The 22,467-nt window shown below is 47.3% G+C and overlaps 1 protein-coding gene across 1 annotated transcript in view; it reads left to right on the forward strand.

Annotated features, from left to right (window-relative positions):
• The first annotated feature begins 566 nt into the window (after positions 1-566).
• The window catches only part of LOC144754271 (G-protein-signaling modulator 1-like), a 764,693-nt gene continuing 742,792 nt past the window's right edge, over positions 567-22,467 (forward strand). Inside the window, exon 1 of the mRNA XM_078641901.1 lies at positions 567-903. Coding sequence (XP_078498027.1) covers positions 845-903 — 59 coding nt within the window. The 5' untranslated portion in view covers positions 567-844. The remainder of the gene's footprint in view (positions 904-22,467) is intronic.

Raw genomic sequence — 22,467 nt, forward strand, 5'->3', positions numbered from 1 at the left:
GCTGGCACAAGGGGCATTCTTTGCATAGTAGACTCCACCGCTGAGACTGCGTCCGTGCGCGGAGATTAGAAGACTGGGAGGAAAGGGGGCAAGATGAGAGGCGCGCGCGGATGCCCAGGGCGAGCAGGGCACTAGTTGGGGACTAGTCATGCTGTACACACCGCAGTACCTCTGGCGACTGCGCGTCAGCTGGAGTTCCTAGAAGCATCTTGGTGTCACGAGACACGCTGATTACATCGGTAGAAACACGGATGTTGCCGCTGGTCCCACACTTGCTATATTTACACAAAGAGATTTAGACAAACGAAAAAAGCGAGTGTAATAATATTCCATTGGCTGCCTTGTGAGTTGTGCGGGGATATTTCGCTGGCACTGGCTCACCCAGGGCATTATATAACCTCCTAAAATCTCATCCGAGCAGGTCTGGCGCCCGCCCTGCAGCTCCGGCGTTACTTGTGCAGTCAGCTGTTGCACGCCGAGGACGGGCGGGCTGTGGATGTCTGGCTCGTCAGACGGGGACAGATCGAGGTCCTTCTGGGCAGAAACAGAGAGAACCGAGCAGCCCCCGCCCCGCCTCTCTCCCACACTCTTGACAATGTTAGCAGCGGTGACATCACGGCGGGGCGGGGCCTGTGCACAGTTTGTGTGTACTCTATACCTCACTTCCTAGCTGCCATAGCATGAACAGTTACATTACGGACCAGGAACTGGGAGCCAGACGCGTCCTGGCCCCTGGATTGCGTGTTTTCGGGGTGGATTGTGCCTTTCCCCTGCAGTTTGTGGTACCCTCGGCTGGGCAGTGCTTGGAAGGCTGTCAGAAGCTTTGTGTTCCCTCGTCCAGTGTATGGCTCTTCTCCTGCACAGCGAGCACCCGGATCCCGGCACCAGGAGGCTGCACTCGAGGTAAGGCGGCCCTGCACCGCTTCCCGCTGTGTGCCTGGGTCTTCCGGTGATCGCGAGGTGCCCTGCGGCACGTCACAGCAGCTCATGCGGTCGTGAGTCACGTTGCATTCTGGTACTTGTAGTGACACCCACCCTCAAGAGCCAGAATGCAAATCAGACTGAATGACTTACTAAAATAAACTTAAGATTTCTGAGCGCCTCAATTATAAATCCATGAATTCCGGCACAAGGGATCGTCGGAAAGCACGAGTATAGGTACTAAACTTTGTTGTGTGCCTTGGATGGTGATGGATCCTCAAATAGTGCGGTCTTGTTTTTTTCCTGATTCTCTCATTTGTTCAAGAGGAGGGGCGTGGAGTAGTACGTTGAGACAGTGCCACCGTAGCCCAGTGGGGCAATGCGCCTGCTTCGAATTTCTTTTAACCTGAAGCTTTGAAGTTTGAATCTCAGTGGGACTCACTCAGTTTTTCATCCTTCGGAGGTAGATAAAATGTGTCATTTACCACAACATTCAGCGCTTGGAGGCGATTCAGATTGAAATATGAGCTATATACAGTATTCATTATAACACCGAATAGATACGGCACAGGGCTACTCGCCACTTTAAAAACACGCTTCGTTGTTATATAATTATTGGAGCACGCTCACCGGGGTGGGTGTGTCGAGATGCTGTCCAGGGTGTCGATATGTGAAGTAGCACCTGTCTGGCTTTCGGTGGACCCTCCCCTTCACTCATCACCTCAATTCCCACCTTACTTTTCAGTGCTTTGGATTTCAGTGAACATCTTGTCACCCAACAGCTGTCTTCTTTCAACAGACACTGCTGTTTGTGGTGCACCTTGACCTTGCACGACTGGCTGCCCAGATCAGACGTCCGCATTACGTCTTCTTCGCGGCAATGTTGTGAGCACTGCTTCATCTCGTGCCATTTCCTGGTGATACAGTCTCTCACACAGGTCAGTTACACAAAGCACGGATAGGAACACTCCATGTCTGCCAAGCATCGTGGTTCCAGTCCTAAGCTACAGTGTACACATAGGTGCATTCTGGGGGTCGTAGTCTTGGTGTGGGTCTGTCAAACTAATACAAAATTATGTCCTGCCAACATGTAGTTATCCAGCAGACTTAAAAAGCTGTTGTTGCTGCCCCCAGCTCAGCGGTACTCACTTCAAGCTTCTCGAAAGGATGAAAGGTTAAATTGCACTGAATTATGGGGGAACACATCTCTGCAGGATTCATACAACCCACTGAGCTACTGTGTGAGAAATTCTCTTCCTCTTGCTAAACATAATTTGACTATATCTGAAACTTAGGTATCCCCGTTGCTGCTGGTTTGCCAGAGAGTGGGGTCATGACTACTTTGCCTATTCTGGAATGTGACCCTAGTTATAATCCACTGTGATCCTGGACACATCACTAGATCCAACAGTGCCTATTGTCTGACCTTACACTGGCAGTGCTTACAAACAGACTAAATGCTGTTATGATGCGCCCTCTGTAAACAATCCGGAGCAATTTCACTAAGTAGCAATAACCCAACACCTTCTGTTCCCCAACAAACACCTCTGTTCCCCCGGTGCTCTCCTCCCAATACTCTTCCCACCCACCATACCTGCAGGACGCGCCTAAGACTGCCCCCTCACAGCGCTCTGTCACTGTCCGGCGTTAGTGTTTTCGGGGGAACACTTTACCCACGAAGCACTCCCTTCCTCCTCCATCGTGCCACCTCCTCTCTCCTGTTTCCTCGTTTCTGTCTCTCCCCCTTCTTACTTCTACTGCACCTTGAAGAGATCTTATGGGAGTGTAAAGCGCTATTCACACAACAGAACATAGCACTCAAGAACATCCACCTGTAGAGTGGCAGACCCTGCCCTACCGCAGCCTCCCTTCAAGACGTCAGAGCTGTGTCTGTTCATCACACACAGTGCTGTCCTTGAAGGGCTCAGGGCCCCAGAACGCCTTGTGAAGTTTCCTAGTTGCAAAAACCTAGCTCAGCATAGCAGACGTGTCAAGGTGCCCTGCCTGTCTCTATGCGTCATGTTCCACCCAGGCAGGCACACACCCCAGCGTCTTCCAGAAAGGTCTGCATTGGATACAACACCCGTCTAAGTGTCCCTTTTTAGGTCTCGCCTATGCAGCGCGCAAGCGCTGCTTAGGAGGGACCTCTTGAAATTGTGGAAAATCGTGCATGTTCTGGACTGTTTCCAGTGGGCCCTGGTGCATGTGCGGCGTTTGCCTTGCGGGAGCGAGAAGTGTCGCCATCTGTTAGCAATTATCGCGCCTGCCACTGCTCGCTCCCATAAGGTAAATGCTGTAGATGCTTGTGGGGCTGCGCTTGTCGTTTTTTAGAATTGAGGATACCCATGATTCGGGCCTTAGATGAAACAAAAAATATGTGCACACTTGGTGCCAATACAGGGCTGCAGATAAGGGGGTAACTGCAGTGTGTCTGCCCGGTTCAGACTGGAATGTTTATGTTTTTGCACGTATCCTGCTTCTGGTCACACGCTCGTGTAATTCATTTAATTGAACTGTATTTTCGCAATGTTTTCTTAAGTTAAAATTTCCAGCTGTGAATCTTATTGCGCGCTGTCTGTAACTTTCAATAGATTAGGTGTGTGTCTGTGTTCGTGTTTCACACAAATCATTGTATAGCGCAGCGATGCCCCAAGTGCGCCAAGGGAGCTTTAGAAATCCTTGCACATCAATAGATTTGTAGAGTTTGTTCTTGATGCTTCCTCAGACAGCCCGAAGAGTAGCCCATGGGTGCAGACGTGAAGTGGGGGAGGGGAGAAGGCATGTTGTTCAGGGTCGGACACGGCTAGAGCTCGGCCACCTGCCAGAGTCCACTCCTTTCATCCTGCATGTTGCCCCCTCCCCCGGGTAAGTCCTAAGGGCTCCGGCAGGCGGATTCACGATGGAAGAGGTTTTCGCTGATATGAGATGGGAACACAAGTCAGCCAGAGCTCGATCAATGAATGCACATGCTGTAGAAATGTGTGCACAGTCTGGGTAGATTCTGGTCTTAGTTTTCAGCTTCAAACCAAAAAAGTCACGGGGACCTGCTTTGGCATACTTAGGGAGCTTAAACAGTTACTGATCAATAAATATGAGATATAATTTCATAGTAAATTTGGAGACATAAAATTGTTTACATAGTACTGGGATCTTTCAAGACTGGGTGAATGAATGTGAGGTGATTGAAGGCGTGGGAAGTTGAGTTGAAAAATTAGCGACTTCAAAGGGGATTATTTGTGATTGTTACATCATGCATCCACCCATTGACTCATTCTTGCATTCATCCATGCGCTCATCCACAATAAAACAGACCCACAAAGTAAACAAGGAAATGGAAGAATTAATTAAAAGCATAAAACTAGGAAAAAGAACACATACCACTACCTAAACTTGGTAGACATATGTTTGCAATACAGAATAAAACTAAACAAAGCAGTAAGCCGCTGCTTTGCAATGGTATGTATCATTGTTTTAAACTCCCAAAATACTTACCACGTTTACAACCAAGTTGTTGACCATCTTGCAACAATGTTACACTATGCACAATACCATAGCAGTATGGCCATTCGGTAAACTGGGTCCATCTTCAAATGCTAAAGTGTATAATGGTTCACAGTTGTACTGATCCAAGATGGAACCTCTAACAAAGTGTCCTCTGGGAATACTTTATATTCAAAACTTGTTCAGGAAATACTTCACACCATCCAATCTATTCTCATGCACTCAGCATGCAATCGAAGAGGTCACTGCTAAACCCAGAGTTTGTAATGTATTGGCACAAAAACCTACAGTTTATCTATACAGGATGCTCTTAACAAGAAAAGGAGAAGGAAATACATGAAAGGAAACCTAGAAAAGGAAAGAAATAGAAAACTAAAGGACTGGTCACCAGCCCAGACACTGAAGTACACTCATTTTCAGACAAACTGCTATTGCTCACCAGGCAAGAGAGTCAATAGCACAAACAAGTGAAGCCACTGTCCCATGCAGTGTGCTGCCAGGGACAGCAGAATGTGAGTGGCACTGGAAGAGACAGAAAAGGGCTGCCCTCCAAACCCTCTAGATGTGTGTCTATATGCTCCCAAGCAGTTCCAGTCGCCCTTATGGCAGCGCTCAATCCGGGTGCGGCTCCCTGCAGCTGAACCACGCTGCTCCATATTTCAATATTAACTCTGCATGGTCTGAACCAATCGGAGGAACTGTATATTCACTTATAAGAACTTGTGCTTCCCAGAAATGTAATGTAAATAATGCCCGCCTAAATTGATGTTTAATCACAACCCGTAGCTGTAAACAATAAAACAGAATGTACACTCCCAGATAAATTGATTGCATTCTCTGCCCACTGAAGGGATTGAAAGATCATTTCGGGGTAAAAAACAGGCTTCTCCCCGAAAAACAAATATGGTGAGAAATAGTTACGAAGCCCCACTGGAGGGATCAGAACATTGAGGTTTGCGTTGAGGATGCTAAGGATTTGGCATCCAAAATGGTTGAAAAAATATTTTTATTCAAAATATTTTTACTTATGGTGGGCCATAAAGGATCTCATTTAGATAAATAATGTAAAAACAACAAAACCGACATCTCACAAAATGCAATGGGGTGCTTGTATCACCAAACTGGAAGTGATGTAATATGAATTTGATTATATGTGTTAGTTGATGACAAGCGGTCAGTTGATCGTGAGCAAGGTATTTGTATATACCAAAACGCGTAGATCGTTATTTCGCCCTTTGCCACACTGAGAAGAATGTACAGAAAAAATAATCAAAAATTGTAAAACGCACACAGGAGTGCGACCCGTTTGTTCCTCTGGCCAGGGGAATTGTGTTGGAATATGTGTCTATATGTAAATGTTTTTAAAAAGGGCAAAGGGCGTTGCAGATTATTACACCTGCCAGGCCCACTAAGAGGTTTTAGAAGAGATGATCACTGTGCAGATCCTCTACCCCAGGCTTTGTCAAACAAAGTAACCAACAACAAAACATACTAAAGTAGTATGTGAGATTCCATGTGGCAGAATATCCACCAAATATACATTTAAAGCCCTATTGGTTTTAACACATGCTTTTTACAATATATTTCTGGGCCAGTGCCTTTGTTGTCATTTTTTAAAATAATAAACAGATTAGACTTATGGCATCTGACATAACTTTTCCCAATAAACCTATCGGGCCTACAGCCTTTATTGTTAGATAATCACTGTATGCAAGGCTTGCTGTACTGAGCATAGACGTTCCTTTTAGGCGACCATCAGGCATAAAGTCATAAAATTACAAGGGTTTAAAAAAATGCAGTTGACAAAAAGGTACAAGTCCCCCCCCCTAACAAGGATTTGCACAGTGCAATTGTTCTAACCCTAGTGTTTGCCAAAGTGTGACACTTCATCTATAGTCTGTACCCATGTTGGAGCTCCATCCGTAGCCTGGGCCCTGCTGGTGATTCTTCCATAGTCTGGGCACCTCTTTGTGATTCTTCCATGGTCTGGGCGCCTCTTGGTGATTCTTCCATGATCTGGGCGCCTCTTGGTTGTTCTTCCATGGTCTGGGCGCCTCTTGGTGATTCTTCCATGGTCTGGGCGCCTCTTGGTTGTTCTTTCATGGTCTGGGCGCCTCTTGGTGATTCTTCCATAGTCTGGGTCTCTAATATGCTTCATTCACGGTCTGTATCCCTTGTATCTTTTGGCGTGTGGAGTAGATGGTGGTGGTTGAGCTGAATGAGCATCGTAGTGGCCGGGGGATCTTCAGTGGATACATTTATGGGTAGAGTTGTCAGGGTGGGTTTGAGCTGGTTCATTGCTTTCATTCCAGAGATCCATTTCTTGCGCTCAATGACCAGCTCTTGTTGTCTACGGTTTCTCGTTACCAAAGTAGAGAGGGAGGCAGAGGTAGAGGCTAGGTTTATCCTCCTGACAGTTACGTAGTTAGACAAAAATCGAGCATATCAAAGAAAACCTGCCCTTAGGGAATTAAATAGGATACAACAAGAATTTGTTGCAGTCTCTTGTCTAGAAAAAATACTCATTTTCTAGAGACCCCTCACCCACCAGGGTTGCATTCTTATTCATAGGGGTTCCTCTCAATCCTCTACGAGCTCAGTATGCGGTCTTCAGGGTGAGAAGTAGGTTACTGAACCAGAGGTGGGTTTGACGAAAGTGTGACTACAAATACCTCTACCCCGGTCTTTCACCATGATGCAATAATATAGCATCTACAGAAACACAGATTAATCACTAGAACCACATGTATACAGTGCACATTAGATGTGCATGGTTTGTGTCCTTATTACAGGATTCACTAAGAGTGGTACACACAGGGCTGGACCCCATGGAGTCCTGATGAAGAGCTATTAGGGGAACAGCTCGAAACATGTTGACAAAAACACATTACAGAGACAACCGGACTCATTAAGGTCAGGTTTCTTCTCAGTAAAAGACCCCAGAGTTTTTAACCATACCAACTAGGAGCGGCAATAAAAGAGGGGCCAACTAGTTAGGTATTTTTAGATTTTCTTTCCCTTTCCACTCCACAATGCACTCCACATAGTCTACAATAAAAAAGTGCACCTATGTAATTCAAAAGTCGCAGCACACCTCAATCCGTAGAGGATTGAGAGAAACCCCAATGATGAAGCATGCCACCTAGAGGCAACCCTGGTGGGTGAGGGGGTCTCTAGAAAAAAAAAGAATTTAGACAAGGGATTACAACAAATACTTATTGTATCCTATCTAATTTCCTAAGTGCAGGTTTTCTTCGGTATACTCGATTTTCGTCTAACTACGTCTATCGTTTCTCTACAGTCGACCATGGGTGGCCGTGAATGGCCATGGTTGGCCGTGGTTGCCCATGGTTGGCCGTGGTTGCCCATGGTTGGCCGTGGTTCCCCATGGTTGGCCGTGGTTCCCCATGGTTGGCCGTGGTTGCCCATGGATGTCCACAGGTGGCCGTGGATGGCCACGGGTGGCTGTGGATGGCCATGGATGGCCTTGGGTGGCCATGGGTGGCCGTGGATGGCAGTGGATGGCCATGGAGGTCTGTGGTTGACCAAGGTTACTGGGTATCAGTTTAACTGCAGAATTTTAGGAGACCTCCGAACAGGTGAACTGGTAATGAGGCCTCTAACTTAGATGGAGTTGGCACCCTCAAGTTCAGATGGGCGTTGCCACCTCTACCAACTTGTCTTTCATAGCTTGGGGAAGCAAATGGCATCAGACCTGGCTGAAGAGGGATGGGGTGGTGGGCCAAAATACAGAAGTGACACTGTTTGCACCGTATATCAAACTTACTTCAGACTGTGACACCCCCTGCCCCCTCCCCCATGTCCTCGTTACCCAAAATCGAACACTGCCCCCCCCCGGAGCCAGCCAGGGCCATTTCTGGCTCTTCCTCCCCATTGAGATTCAGCGCTTCCGTTGCCGGATGCCTCCCTCTGCTCCTCGGTGTAATTTGAATATATAAATTCATTATTCATGGTGCAGCGCGCGAGGACGGCGCATGCTGCTATGAAGCACACACGCATTTTAGTAACAAACGAATCCTAATTGGGTTTAGTGCCGGCTGGTCGGGGAGGCTCTAAATTACCGTAAGTCTCAGACTGCAAGGCTCTCTGGAGAGGGCAGCGAAGAAAGCATTGTTATTGAGAAACAACTTTTGCGTGCAGGTTTGTGCGGAGGGAGAAGGGCTGAGTGCAAAGTGGTGCTCGGCTTCTGCAGAAAGCAATTCTTATGTTAATAAGAGCCTCTTGTGGAAGGCAGTGCAAGCTTCACCTACTGAGGATGGAACACCCATAGGGTGCTAGGAAGGAACCACTGTTGGAGGAGACACGTCCCCAATATTCACAATGATGGAACACGTGCACCCGCGAAAACGGCAGGGCAACACTTCTCCAGCACACACTGTAAAGGTACAGACAACAGAGCAATTACATTTAACACACACAAAGTGGGTAGATACTGCATGAGTAGTACTAACAATATATAATTTTCTTGCACACACAGCAGGTGCATCGTGGGTAGCATTGCCAGTACAAGCTTCTCTAGCACACACAACCGGTGCCTCATGGTTAGAATTGTCAAAACAAGCTTCTCTAGCACACACAGCAGGTGCCTCGTGGGCAGCATTGTCAGAAAAAGCTTCTTTAGCACACTAATAACCAGCGCCTCGTGGGTAGCATTCAGGCCCGGACTGGCCGGTGCAGGCACCGGGCAATCCCCCGGTCGGCCGCATGGGTGGGGGCCGGTTTTGTTACAGGTCCGTTTTTTGCAGCATAGCTGCAAAAACGGCCCTGTAACAAAATCGGCCGACCACCGGCCCTGGCAAAGAGTGCGGTCACACCCCCAGGGTAGAGGGGGGGCCGGCTGAGCACTTTGCCAGGGCCGATTTCGGGTCCCAGTCCGGCCCTGGTAGCATTGTCAGAACAAGCTTCTCCAGGACACAGACAACAGGTGCCTCGTGGGTAGTATTGTGAGGACAAGCTTCTCCAGCACACACAGCAGGTGCCTCATGGGTAGCATTGTCGGAACAAGCTTCTCTAGCACACATAACAGGTGCCTTGTGGATAGCATTGTGAGAACATGCATCTCTAGGACACACAGAGCGCATGCGCTTTGTGAAGAGCAGGCAAAGTGCGAGCTTCCTGGTACACATACTCGCACAAGGGCAATCTTCTTTCCCACAGAATATGTGATGTAACAACGCAATCAAAATGACTGCGGTATGTTACATCGGAGTCTTTACAACGCAAGTCATCTACGTACAGTAGGGAAGGTGTTGGAATAGTAAATCTTACTATTCCTTAGGTTATAGCGCCATCCAGCGCAAGTCGATGTAACGCTTGCGTTGTAACGGCTGCGTTGCAACTGCATTGCGGTGTAATCACCGCGATGTAAAGGATGTTTCCCTTCTCACATAACCTCTGTATCTTAGCCAGCAGCAGGGCAAGCTTATGTCCTTCTCAAACAAAGCAAGCTGCAAACAGAATAAAGACAACATCGAAAGCAGCAGTGCAAGCTCCCCTTTTGCATTCACAAGCTGTGCATCTTGTGAAGGCAACCTCACACACCTCAGTAGTGTATAATGAGCAGGGAATGCTTCTCTCACACACGCATGGAAAGGTACAGAATGGGTTTGTGTGATGTGAAAGTTTGTCAGGCGCATACAGCCAATGCTTTTTCCTCTTGGTACTTCTGCTTTGTTGAAGGAAGCTTGTATGAGTGATCATTTGAACAGACATATTATTGAACTTGTTTCTGCATAAAAGTTAGCCGTTACATAAGATATCATGCATTTCAGATCTATACGCAAGCTACCATAACTCGCTGTGTACCCATCGAAGAAAGATGAGATTTAACAAATGGTAGGGCCTTTACTGCACTCAGTTCACGGTTAAGTTTGTTGTGTATCCTTGAAGAAGAGAAGTAGTGACCTTCCTAGAGACACTACTGCATAAAGCTCAGGAACTTGAATTGGGTTAGTGACCAGGGTGGTAGACAGTGCAAGCATCTAATCACAGTGGTTGCATGAGGCCAAGTTTTTACTTTTCCTCTCAAGTTCACCAGCCAGTTTTACTAGTGTTTAGAAATGAGAGAAAGGTTTGCAGTGGAGGTTGCTGTAGAGAGACGTCTACTCCTCACATACATACTTACTACAGGTGTCCAGTGTGGAGGGATGCTTCTGAATGTCATCCATGGGTACCCGAAAGACTATGCAAAACGTCAGCCATTCAAACCAGTGTAAAGCCCTTATCCAGAGTAAATCCAAGGTTTTCTTCCTATTGGTTGCGGACTACGAAGTTGCTCAGTTAAGGCAGGAAGGTGGGTGTAAGATGCATCTCTGTCTATCTATAAAGCTAGGGGTTCAGTCTTGGATATATTTAGGTTTAAGAATTATCTATCTGTCATCCTGTTCTGAATGACAATAAGGTATTTAGCATTTTTAAAATTACATTCCATATAGGCTACTTTGAAATACATTCGCATATGATCTTTGTAAGGTAGGGGTGGGTTTGCTCACATACCACTGCAGAAATGCTCTAACGTGCTCACAATCAAGGATAAGTCACAGCGCAAAGCCTGCGGCTGGACGGGGCGGTGTGTTCGGAAAGGAGTTGGCCAGTGTGAATGTCTGCTGGCCATCACTCGTGAACGACTACAACCAGGCCCATCTCTTAAGGGAGATGATCCACTTGTGCTTGAATCGTACGAGGATATCAAGTGGTCCATCCTGTGGGTTGGTCAGGGGCAAGCTAGTGAATTTTTCCTGGCTAGCTAAAGGCATGTTGTCCCCAGATATGCAGCAGACCATTTCTTTCTTGTGGAATGGTTTATCATCGTCCCTTGGTTTTGCCTTAGTGTGTTGCTTTAAAAGTGTGTTTAAAACTGTGATTGTACATGAATGTAACTTGCTTAGCATGTCTATTGTATATTCATTGTTAAATATTTGTTATGCTTGACACAGGGCTATTCCGAATTCAAATATATTGTTGGAGTGTATGAATCTGGTACAATGTGTACCTCCTAATATAAAAAATATTTTTAAAAATCTACCTCTAAAAGATCTGACGTAAGAAACACGTTCAAATGCACTCCTCAGTGATTGTGGGACAGAGTTAAATAACTTTGGCAACACCACCTACCCTATCTGTTCGCACATTCTGAATGGTGGGCTTAGGTGCATGCCAATATTTTTATATAAGGAATTTATTTATTGATTGATTGTTGTTATGATCTATGTTTTGATGGTCTGTACTTATACATGCCACCCTTTTCAGAACAGGTGTGATTTTAGCCATTTTAACAGAGCTCACCACTCTCCTCTGATTAAGGGAAGAGTTGATGATAAAGTTAATCACAGGAGGGTGCACGGTCTTCAAACACATATGACATTACTAATGGCGGGACAGTGGAGGTGCTTTTGGATTCAGAGTTACGCAAACGAGTAACCAGAAAGATCGCATCTGTGGATATCAGGATATTGATGTAGCCCGTAACATAACAAACGCAATGTTTCTCTTGGACAGATTCTGTTTCTGGTGGTTTCAATCTGGGCTCGCGATAAGTCGGCCATTTTGGCTCTAAGATCTAGACTCAGACAATCCTCAATAGAGCTATGTGGTTGGTAATAAAAGGAATGCAAGTAAAGGTTCTTTTGGACTATATACTGTCTTGGCAAGAATATTTAAAACGTAATATTATGAGGAGAAATCTGTAAAATGTGTTGTGTGTCACATCATTTATGGTAACAGCACTAGGAAAATGCCCAAAGAATAGTAGGCCATACTGAAAATGTGCACATGCACACTACAAATCATACCACTTCAAGATTCACCTCTGCACTGTGATTAAACTACGTTGGAGGTCGATAGGACCCATTGGCAGAGTATAGCTATCATCTTTCACACAGGGAAGGCAGATCATAGGGATTAGTAGAGCCATGCTTCGTACAATCGCATAGTGGGTACATCAAAGAGAGCAGTAGGGCAAGTTCACTTTCTTATAGAAAATTCTCAGCCAGGCACTGGTAGTCCAAGCTTCTCTAGCAGACAACTCGGGTGCAACGTGGTGAAGGGTGGAGGCAGAACATGCTCCATTTGCACGCATATTTACACCATTTGTAGTGTTATGGAAACCTTTTTCAATTGAACTATTATGAAATGTGTAGTCGTATGACAAGCTTCTCTCACCCAGAGATCAGATACAACAGAGCATGGGCAGGGGCCAACGAAATTCAAACCAACACACACATTAAACCAAAAGGGGACATACAGTGCTCACAAATCTCTGTGGTTTTTACTCCTTTGAACACACCATTGTACCGCAAACTGCAAACAAAAATATATACTATATCAGAGGACTCGGATACAAGTCTCCTGGGTCAGACCTCACATTTACTACAAGACTCCTATCAGTAATTGTCATTGTAATTCTAATTGGTTTTTAGGTCTCGCGACCTATCGATGCGCGCAAGCGCATCGAGCGGAGCGAGAATTCAAGTAGCCAAAATCCTCATGAAACCACCAGCTTTTTGCTGGCGTTTTCATGAAGTTCACGTGAACCACGTGATCAAACACGAACGTGCATCAGCCTCCCTCCCTCCTAATTGCATTTGCCGCACAGCACATCAAAGGGCTTCGCCCAGCGTGCGCTCTGCGGCTTCTCGGCTTCTCCTCCCCTAATTATTCTTGGATGGCCGGCCGGCACACAGCCTTCCTTGCATTTCTCCTCCCCCTCCCCAGCCAGCTTCCCCCAGGCCATGTTCCCTCATCCCTCGCACCCCCTCCTCCTTCAGGCCCCCACCATTTGCTTCCATTTACTTTTGCTTGTTTAAACTTTTAGTGCGAGGCGCGCGCATGTACGCACCACTCTCGCATGCTTTTTTTCGTCCACTCTCCCGCTTTCCTTTCCTTTAATTCCTCTTGTTCGATTTCTTTCAGCATTTGCTTCCTCCACCTCAATTTCCCTCCTCTTCACCATTCCCCTCTTTTATCCCACTTCTCTGATCCCCCTCCTCTCATTGCCTGCCCTCTTTATCCTAAGCATTTCCTTGACTCATTCGCTGTACCCGTCACCTAGCCTCTTCCTTTTTCCTCCTTTCTCTTTGTTTGCGTAACCATCCTTCTCATTCTTCCTTACATTATCCCTTTTCGTTTCCTTTTCTCTTTCCTGATCATTCACCTCCCCCTCCTTCATTCTTGTTGTCTTTTACTTTCTTTCTTTTTCCGATTAGTTCTTCTTTTCTCGTCCCGCCTTCCTTCCTTGGTAAATGTGCGTACTGTGTAAATAACCACAGTGAACAGATATAGTGATATAAATACACCTATTTGGTGGGGGAGAGTATTTTTTTAATGAGATATTGTACTTCCAGCTAGCTGCCCGGCAGCACTTTGTCACATGATTATTTTAAAACAATTGTCCATTCCGGAGGGAATTAAAATAACCACACGCGTATTGGATTCAGTCCAAGATGGCCCGGTAATTTTACTTTATGACTTGCAAGGGGTGCAACCACCATAAACGCGCTCTCTAATCATGCACTCCATCAGCGGAGGCTCCGAAGCGCTGACAGAGGTGGCATGATCGTTTGAACGGCGGTGTAAGAGGAAGTTTCCAAGGATAATGTACTGTATGGGCAAATACTTACAAGTGTTGACCCTATCCTCATTTGTGCTTAACTTCCTTCTGCTATTTTTTAATAGCACTGCTTGACCCGTTTTTCCAGTCTAAGCGGAAAGCCGAAGATTGTGGCATAGTGTGAAATTCTCTCACGTTTTAGACATCTCAATGCACACTGGTGAATACTAGGAGGCATCACACTGCTTTTCAAGTCCACAGGCTATAGTGTAAAAAATTCGCCCAACAATGCACGGCAAACCATCAACACTGCTCCACCTTACTGAACTGTTTTTTGGGTGTTTTTTTTTTTTTTGCTGCCAGCAATGCCGAGCCCACCTTATTGATAATGAATGTTATCATTAGCATAGAAGCGGCAAGCTTTAAGGGTAAATATTTGCTGCTGTCAACATTGACTCACTTCTTTAAAACAAGCATTGGCATAGCTAATAGGTCTCGCTTGTGGGACCTTATAAGTATTTAGTTTTGCAGCACAATATCCTTGGTGCAACAAGGATATTGTGCTGCAAAACTAATACTTATAAGGTCCCACAAGCGAGACCTATTGGCTATGCCAATGCTTGTTATATATTGCTTTCTACCCCTGACGAGGCAGGCGTTCAAGCACTGTGCAGCAAGTAGCAAGATTAGAGGTTAATAGTTAGTAGATTAGTACTAGTAGAACAATTTCAAATAATAGCAAAATAAAAATGGACTGAAATGACCCTCAAGATAAAATAACCTTGTTGTGAGTCAAAGCCCTCCTGAAAGTCAATATCTTGATTCTGGATGACACTGTGGTGGTCTGGCCCACAAATTGAACAGTATATCCTATCATGATCAGATCACATTGACGTGAACATTGTACGGCCCCAGTATCCTCTGAATCACCAGAAGCTACTTCAGCACAAGCCAATAACCAGCAGGAACTAAAAAAAAAGACAACGATATGTCAATGGAAATATTTAACAACTTTCCAAGTCCAGTCTGACACTTATCCAATTCATGGAACATACAACTTCATTATTAACAATATTGTGGCCACCATTGCTCTCCTTCATCAGGCAACATTAGAAATAAGATGAACATTGAATTTCACTCTGTGCGGCACGGGGGAGCCAATATAAGGTTTTCAGGGCTGGACTAGCATGTGAGCCCGCGGAAGTTTGTATATCAAACGTGCTGCTTGATTTTGGGCTGGACTGTTCCCATGAGGCACAGGGTCAGACTGATTTGCATATAGCCATGTCTGAACTGGGGTGGCAGAGTGGGCTAAAGAACAGTGATGGATTAAACCCAGATCGTTTGACTGGGTGTGAGTGTTTGATTGGTTCAGATGCTCCGTCCATTGCCACCCCCTTTTGTACCGCTTTTGGCCGCCATAAGTGTGGCAGGGTATGCTCAGACGTGAGTCCCTTGCTCACTTTGCCACTGGATTCAAGCAAGCCGGGCTGAAGACGGCTGTAATGCCAGAAACCGGTCCTCGGAAGCTTGTTTCCGGTCCAGGGAAGGCATGGCTTGGCAGTTCGGGCTGGACTGTTCCCATGAGGCACAGGGTCAGACTGATTTGCATATAGCCATGTCTGAACTGGGGTGGCAGAGTGGGCTAAAGAACAGTGATGGATTAAACCCAGATCTTTTGACTGGGTGTGAGTGTTTGATTGGTTCAGATGCTCCGTCCATTGCCACCCCCTTTTGTACCGCTTTTGGCCGCCATAAGTGTGGCAGGGTATGCACAGACGTGAGTCCCTTGCTCACTTTGCCACTGGATTCAAGCAAGCCGGGCTGAAGACGGCTGTAATGCCAGAAACCGGTCCTCGGAAGCTTGTTTCCGGTCCAGGGAAGGCATGGCTTGGCAGTTCGGGCTGGACTGTTCCCATGAGGCACAGGGTCAGACTGATTTGCATATAGCCATGTCTGAACTGGGGTGGCAGAGTGGGCTAAAGAACAGTGATGGATTAAACCCAGATCTTTTGACTGGGTGTGAGTGTTTGATTGGTTCAGATGCTCCGTCCATTGCCACCCCCTTTTGTACCGCTTTTGGCCGCCATAAGTGTGGCAGGGTATGCTCAGACGTGAGTCCCTTGCTCACTTTGCCACTGGATTCAAGCAAGCCGGGCTGAAGACGGCTGTAATGCCAGAAACCGGTCCTCGGAAGCTTGTTTCTGGTCCAGGGAAGGCATGGCTTGGCAGTTCGGGCTGGACTGTTCCCTTGAGGCACAGGGTCAGACTGATTTGCATATAGCCATGTCTGAACTGGGTGGCAGAGTGGGCTAAAGAACAGTGATGGATTAAACCCAGATCTTTTGACTGGGTGTGAGTGTTTGATTGGTTCAGATGCTCCGTCCATTGCCACCCCCTTTTGTACCGCTTTTGGCCGCCATAAGTGTGGCAGGGTATGCTCAGACGTGAGTCCCTTGCTCACTTTGCCAATGGATTCAAGCAAGCCGGGCTGAAGACGGCTGTAATGCCAGAAACCGGTCCTCGGAAGCTTGTTTCCGGTCCAGGGAAGGCATGGCTTGGCAGTTCGGGCTGGACTGTTCCCATGAGGCACAGGGTCAGACTGATTTGCATATAGCCATGTCTGAACTGGGGTGGCAGAGTGGGCTAAAGAACAGTGGTGGATTAAACCCAGATCTTTTGACTGGGTGTGAGTGTTTGATTGGTTCAGATGCTCCGTCCATTGCCACCCCCTTTTGTACCGCTTTTGGCCGCCATAAGTGTGGCAGGGTATGCTCAGACGTGAGTCCCTTGCTCACTTTGCCACTGGATTCAAGCAAGCCGGGCTGAAGACGGCTGTAATGCCAGAAACCAGTCCTCGGAAGCTTGTTTCCGGTCCAGGGAAGGCATGGCTTGGCAGTTCGGGCTGGACTGTTCCCATGAGGCACAGGGTCAGACTGATTTGCATATAGCCATGTCTGAACTGGGGTGGCAGAGTGGGCTAAAGAACAGTGATGGATTAAACCCAGATCTTTTGACTGGGTGTGAGTGTTTGATTGGTTCAGATGCTCCGTCCATTGCCACCCCCTTTAGTACCGCTTTTGGCCGCCATAAGTGTGGCAGGGTATGCTCAGACGTGAGTCCCTTGCTCACTTTGCCAATGGATTCAAGCAAGCCGGGCTGAAGACGGCTGTAATGCCAGAAACCGGTCCTCGGAAGCTTGTTTCCGGTCCAGGGAAGGCATGGCTTGGCAGTTCGGGCTGGACTGTTCCCATGAGGCACAGGGTCAGACTGATTTGCATATAGCCATGTCTGAACTGGGGTGGCACAGTGGGCTAAAGAACAGTGGTGGATTAAACCCAGATCTTTTGACTGGGTGTGAGTGTTTGATTGGTTCAGATGCTCCGTCCATTGCCACCCCCTTTTGTACCGCTTTTGGCTGCCATAAGTGTGGCAGGGTATGCTCAGACGTGAGTCCCTTGCTCACTTTGCCACTGGATTCAAGCAAGCCGGGCTGAAGACGGCTGTAATGCCAGAAACCGGTCCTCGGAAGCTTGTTTCCGGTCCAGGGAAGGCATGGCTTGGCAGTTCGGGCTGGACTGTTCCCATGAGGCACAGGGTCAGACTGATTTACATATAGCCATGTCTGAACTGGGGTGGCAGAGTGGGCTAAAGAACAGTGATGGATTAAACCCAGATCTTTTGACTGGGTGTGAGTGTTTGATTGGTTCAGATGCTCTGTCCATTGCCACCCCCTTTTGTACCGCTTTTGGCCGCCATAAGTGTGGCAGGGTATGCTCAGACGTGAGTCCCTTGCTCACTTTGCCACTGGATTCAAGCAAGCCGGGCTGAAGACGGCTGTAATGCCAGAAACCGGTCCTCGGAAGCTTGTTTCTGGTCCAGGGAAGGCATGGCTTGGCAGTTCGGGCTGGACTGTTCCCTTGAGGCACAGGGTCAGACTGATTTGCATATAGCCATGTCTGAACTGGGGTGGCAGAGTGGGCTAAAGAACAGTGATGGATTAAACCCAGATCTTTTGACTGGGTGTGAGTGTTTGATTGGTTCAGATGCTCCGTCCATTGCCACCCCCTTTTGTACCGCTTTTGGCCGCCATAAGTGTGGCAGGGTATGCTCAGACGTGAGTCCCTTGCTCACTTTGCCAATGGATTCAAGCAAGCCGGGCTGAAGACGGCTGTAATGCCAGAAACCGGTCCTCGGAAGCTTGTTTCCGGTCCAGGGAAGGCATGGCTTGGCAGTTCGGGCTGGACTGTTCCCATGAGGCACAGGGTCAGACTGATTTGCATATAGCCATGTCTGAACTGGGGTGGCAGAGTGGGCTAAAGAACAGTGGTGGATTAAACCCAGATCTTTTGACTGGGTGTGAGTGTTTGATTGGTTCAGATGCTCCGTCCATTGCCACCCCCTTTTGTACCGCTTTTGGCCGCCATAAGTGTGGCAGGGTATGCTCAGACGTGAGTCCCTTGCTCACTTTGCCACTGGATTCAAGCAAGCCGGGCTGAAGACGGCTGTAATGCCAGAAACCAGTCCTCGGAAGCTTGTTTCCGGTCCAGGGAAGGCATGGCTTGGCAGTTCGGGCTGGACTGTTCCCATGAGGCACAGGGTCAGACTGATTTGCATATAGCCATGTCTGAACTGGGGTGGCAGAGTGGGCTAAAGAACAGTGATGGATTAAACCCAGATCTTTTGACTGGGTGTGAGTGTTTGATTGGTTCAGATGCTCCGTCCATTGCCACCCCCTTTAGTACCGCTTTTGGCCGCCATAAGTGTGGCAGGGTATGCTCAGACGTGAGTCCCTTGCTCACTTTGCCAATGGATTCAAGCAAGCCGGGCTGAAGACGGCTGTAATGCCAGAAACCGGTCCTCGGAAGCTTGTTTCCGGTCCAGGGAAGGCATGGCTTGGCAGTTCGGGCTGGACTGTTCCCATGAGGCACAGGGTCAGACTGATTTGCATATAGCCATGTCTGAACTGGGGTGGCACAGTGGGCTAAAGAACAGTGGTGGATTAAACCCAGATCTTTTGACTGGGTGTGAGTGTTTGATTGGTTCAGATGCTCCGTCCATTGCCACCCCCTTTTGTACCGCTTTTGGCTGCCATAAGTGTGGCAGGGTATGCTCAGACGTGAGTCCCTTGCTCACTTTGCCACTGGATTCAAGCAAGCCGGGCTGAAGACGGCTGTAATGCCAGAAACCGGTCCTCGGAAGCTTGTTTCCGGTCCAGGGAAGGCATGGCTTGGCAGTTCGGGCTGGACTGTTCCCATGAGGCACAGGGTCAGACTGATTTACATATAGCCATGTCTGAACTGGGGTGGCAGAGTGGGCTAAAGAACAGTGATGGATTAAACCCAGATCTTTTGACTGGGTGTGAGTGTTTGATTGGTTCAGATGCTCTGTCCATTGCCACCCCCTTTTGTACCGCTTTTGGCCGCCATAAGTGTGGCAGGGTATGCTCAGACGTGAGTCCCTTGCTCACTTTGCCACTGGATTCAAGCAAGCCGGGCTGAAGACGGCTGTAATGCCAGAAACCGGTCCTCGGAAGCTTGTTTCCGGTCCAGGGAAGGCATGGCTTGGCAGTTCGGGCTGGACTGTTCCCATGAGGCACAGGGTCAGACTGATTTGCATATAGCCATGTCTGAACTGGGGTGGCAGAGTGGGCTAAAGAACAGTGATGGATTAAACCCAGATCTTTTGACTGGGTGTGAGTGTTTGATTGGTTCAGATGCTCCGTCCATTGCCACCCTCTTTTGTACCGCTTTTGGCCGCTATAAGTGTGGCAGGGTATGCTCAGACGTGAGTCCCTTGCTCACTTTGCCACTGGATTCAAGCAAGCCGGGCTGAAGACGGCTGTAATGCCAGAAACCGGTCCTCGGAAGCTTGTTTCTGGTCCAGGGAAGGCATGGCTTGGCAGTTCGGGCTGGACTGGTCCCTTGAGGCACAGGGTCAGACTGATTTGCATATAGCCATGTCTGAACTGGGGTGGCAGAGTGGGCTAAAGAACAGTGGTGGATTAAACCCAGATCTTTTGACTGGGTGTGAGTGTTTGATTGGTTCAGATGCTCCGTCCATTGCCACCCCCTTTTGTACCACTTTTAGCCGCCATAAGTGTGGCAGGGTATGCTCAGACGTGAGTCCCTTACTCACTTTGCCACTGGATTCAAGCAAGCCGGGCTGAAGACGGCTGTAATGCCAGAAACCGGTCCTCGGAAGCTTGTTTCCGGTCCAGGGAAGGCATGACTTGGCAGTTCGGGCTGGACTGTTCCCATGAGGCACAGGGTCAGACTGATTTGCATATAGCCATGTCTGAACTGGGGTGGCAGAGTGGGCTAAAGAACAGTGATGGATTAAACCCAGATCTTTTGACTGGGTGTGAGTGTTTGATTGGTTCAGATGCTCCGTCCATTGCCACCCCTTTTTGTACCGCTTTTGGCCGCCATAAGTGTGGCAGGGTATGCTCAGACATGAGTCCCTTGCTCACTTTGCCACTGGATTCAAGCAAGCCGGGCTGAAGACGGCTGTAATGCCAGAAACCGGTCCTCGGAAGCTTGTTTCCGGTCCAGGGAAGGCATGGCTTGGCAGTTCGGGCCGGACTGTTCCCATGAGGCACAGGGTCAGACTGATTTGCATATAGCCATGTCTGAACTGGGGTGGCAGAGTGGGCTAAAGAACAGTGATGGATTAAACCCAGATCTTTTGACTGGGTGTGAGTGTTTGATTGGTTCAGATGCTCCGTCCATTGCCACCCCCTTTTGTACCGCTTGATTTTGAATGACCTTTGTAAACAGGTTAAGCATGCCAATTTAGATTTAATCTGCATAATCCAATCTTGATGAGATTAATTAGATTATAGATGTTTTTAAAGTGTCATATTGGACAATGTTTTTTTATTATTTTTAACATAAAAATGCATTTAGAGATCACACCTCCAATTTGGGGTTTTAATGTCTACTCTCCATCGACTGTGACCCATAAACTTTTTGGTTTGTTTCTTGGGGGCAGGGACTATCTCAGCTGGTCAGTACATACGTGTGCTTTCTAATTCTATGTCACTATATCAATTTTATCTGAATGTAGGTTTAAGAAGTTATCATCCATCCACTCACAAATATTACGCATGATGTTCTGAAAAATCTGTTGGGAGGCAGTGGTATCTTATGATCGAAGTAGGAGATGGGAATCATATGCATAGTTATAAAGTCTGCAGTCTTTATATGTCAACCTCTTGATAAGGGGCCCGATGTATATGTTAAAAAAATGGGGGGGAAATGACGATCCATGGGGAACCCCACAATTCACTTCAAATGTTGTAGCTATAAAGGAGCAGGATCGACTGCCTGAGCGCAGTTATCAAGGAATGGCTTTATCTAGCTGAGAGCAAGACACAGGAGGCTGGCATCCTTCCCGGGGCCGACCAGAATATTGTGGTCCACTGAGTAGAAAGACGTTGACATATCTTCTAGGACCAGCGCTGGATGTCTGTCCTTTGTCCCCATCCCAATGCATGAAATCTGTACTGATAGTATGACAGATTCAGTCCTACGTGTTGGTCGAACACCGGCTTGGAGTGGATCAAGGAAGTAATTTTCCTGTAAATGTCGAGACAGTTCCTGGGCCACATGGGCTTCGATAAGTTTAGCTGGGAGTGGTAAAAGAGACATTAAATGATAACTCTTCAAAATAGTGATGCATTCCCCTTGTGAGTTTTTTGGACCGTTTGCATCATTAACATTTTTTAGAGCTGTCCCTTGAGGACGGGATACAAACAGAAGTTTTAGCATTGTGTTCTTAATTTCAGAAATTATTCATTTTAAAATATGGAGGGTACAAGAGTCAAGCGGAGATACAGATTTTACTTTTTGCATCAGGCTATGGAGCCATTGTTCATTAATTGCAGGGATGAGTAAAATTATTTCAGTCTAATCAGGTTGATTTGCTGTCCATGCCACTGGAAGGGATCGTGTTTTTAATTAGGTCTCGCCTGTCAATGCGCATGCGCATTGAGCAGAGCGAGACTATGGGGGCTTAAACAAAGCTTACCTACACTGGCGATTTGATGAAGTGCATGTGCACTTTTAACTCAATGCGCAAGCGCAATTAGTTAAAATGCGCGTGCACAGCATCAAATCGTCAGCTTAGTGCCGCCAGCAGCTCTTCCCGCTCCGCCCCCTGCTGCTTCAAAGGCTTGGCGCTCTGCCTCAGCCCAGCCATTCTCCTCCCCTAATTACCCCCTGCTGCATCAAAGGCTTTTTCACGGCCGGCCGGCCGTGCTTTCAGTTTCACGGCTGGCCGGCCGTGTCTCCTTTTCTTTTTCATTTTTTTTTTTTTAATCCGATGTTGATAATAACGATATCTGCTTGCTTTGCTTTATAACACTAATTTTATTTTAGCTCATCGCAGTGTGTTCACACTTCTATCGATGTTTCACAAAGTGTGATTTTGCAACTAAATGTAATTTTTGCACCTCTATGTGCTGGGGATGTCAT

Source organism: Lissotriton helveticus, chromosome 5_1 (assembly GCF_964261635.1).
Source record: "Lissotriton helveticus chromosome 5_1, aLisHel1.1, whole genome shotgun sequence".
Lineage (NCBI taxonomy): Eukaryota > Metazoa > Chordata > Amphibia > Caudata > Salamandridae > Lissotriton > Lissotriton helveticus.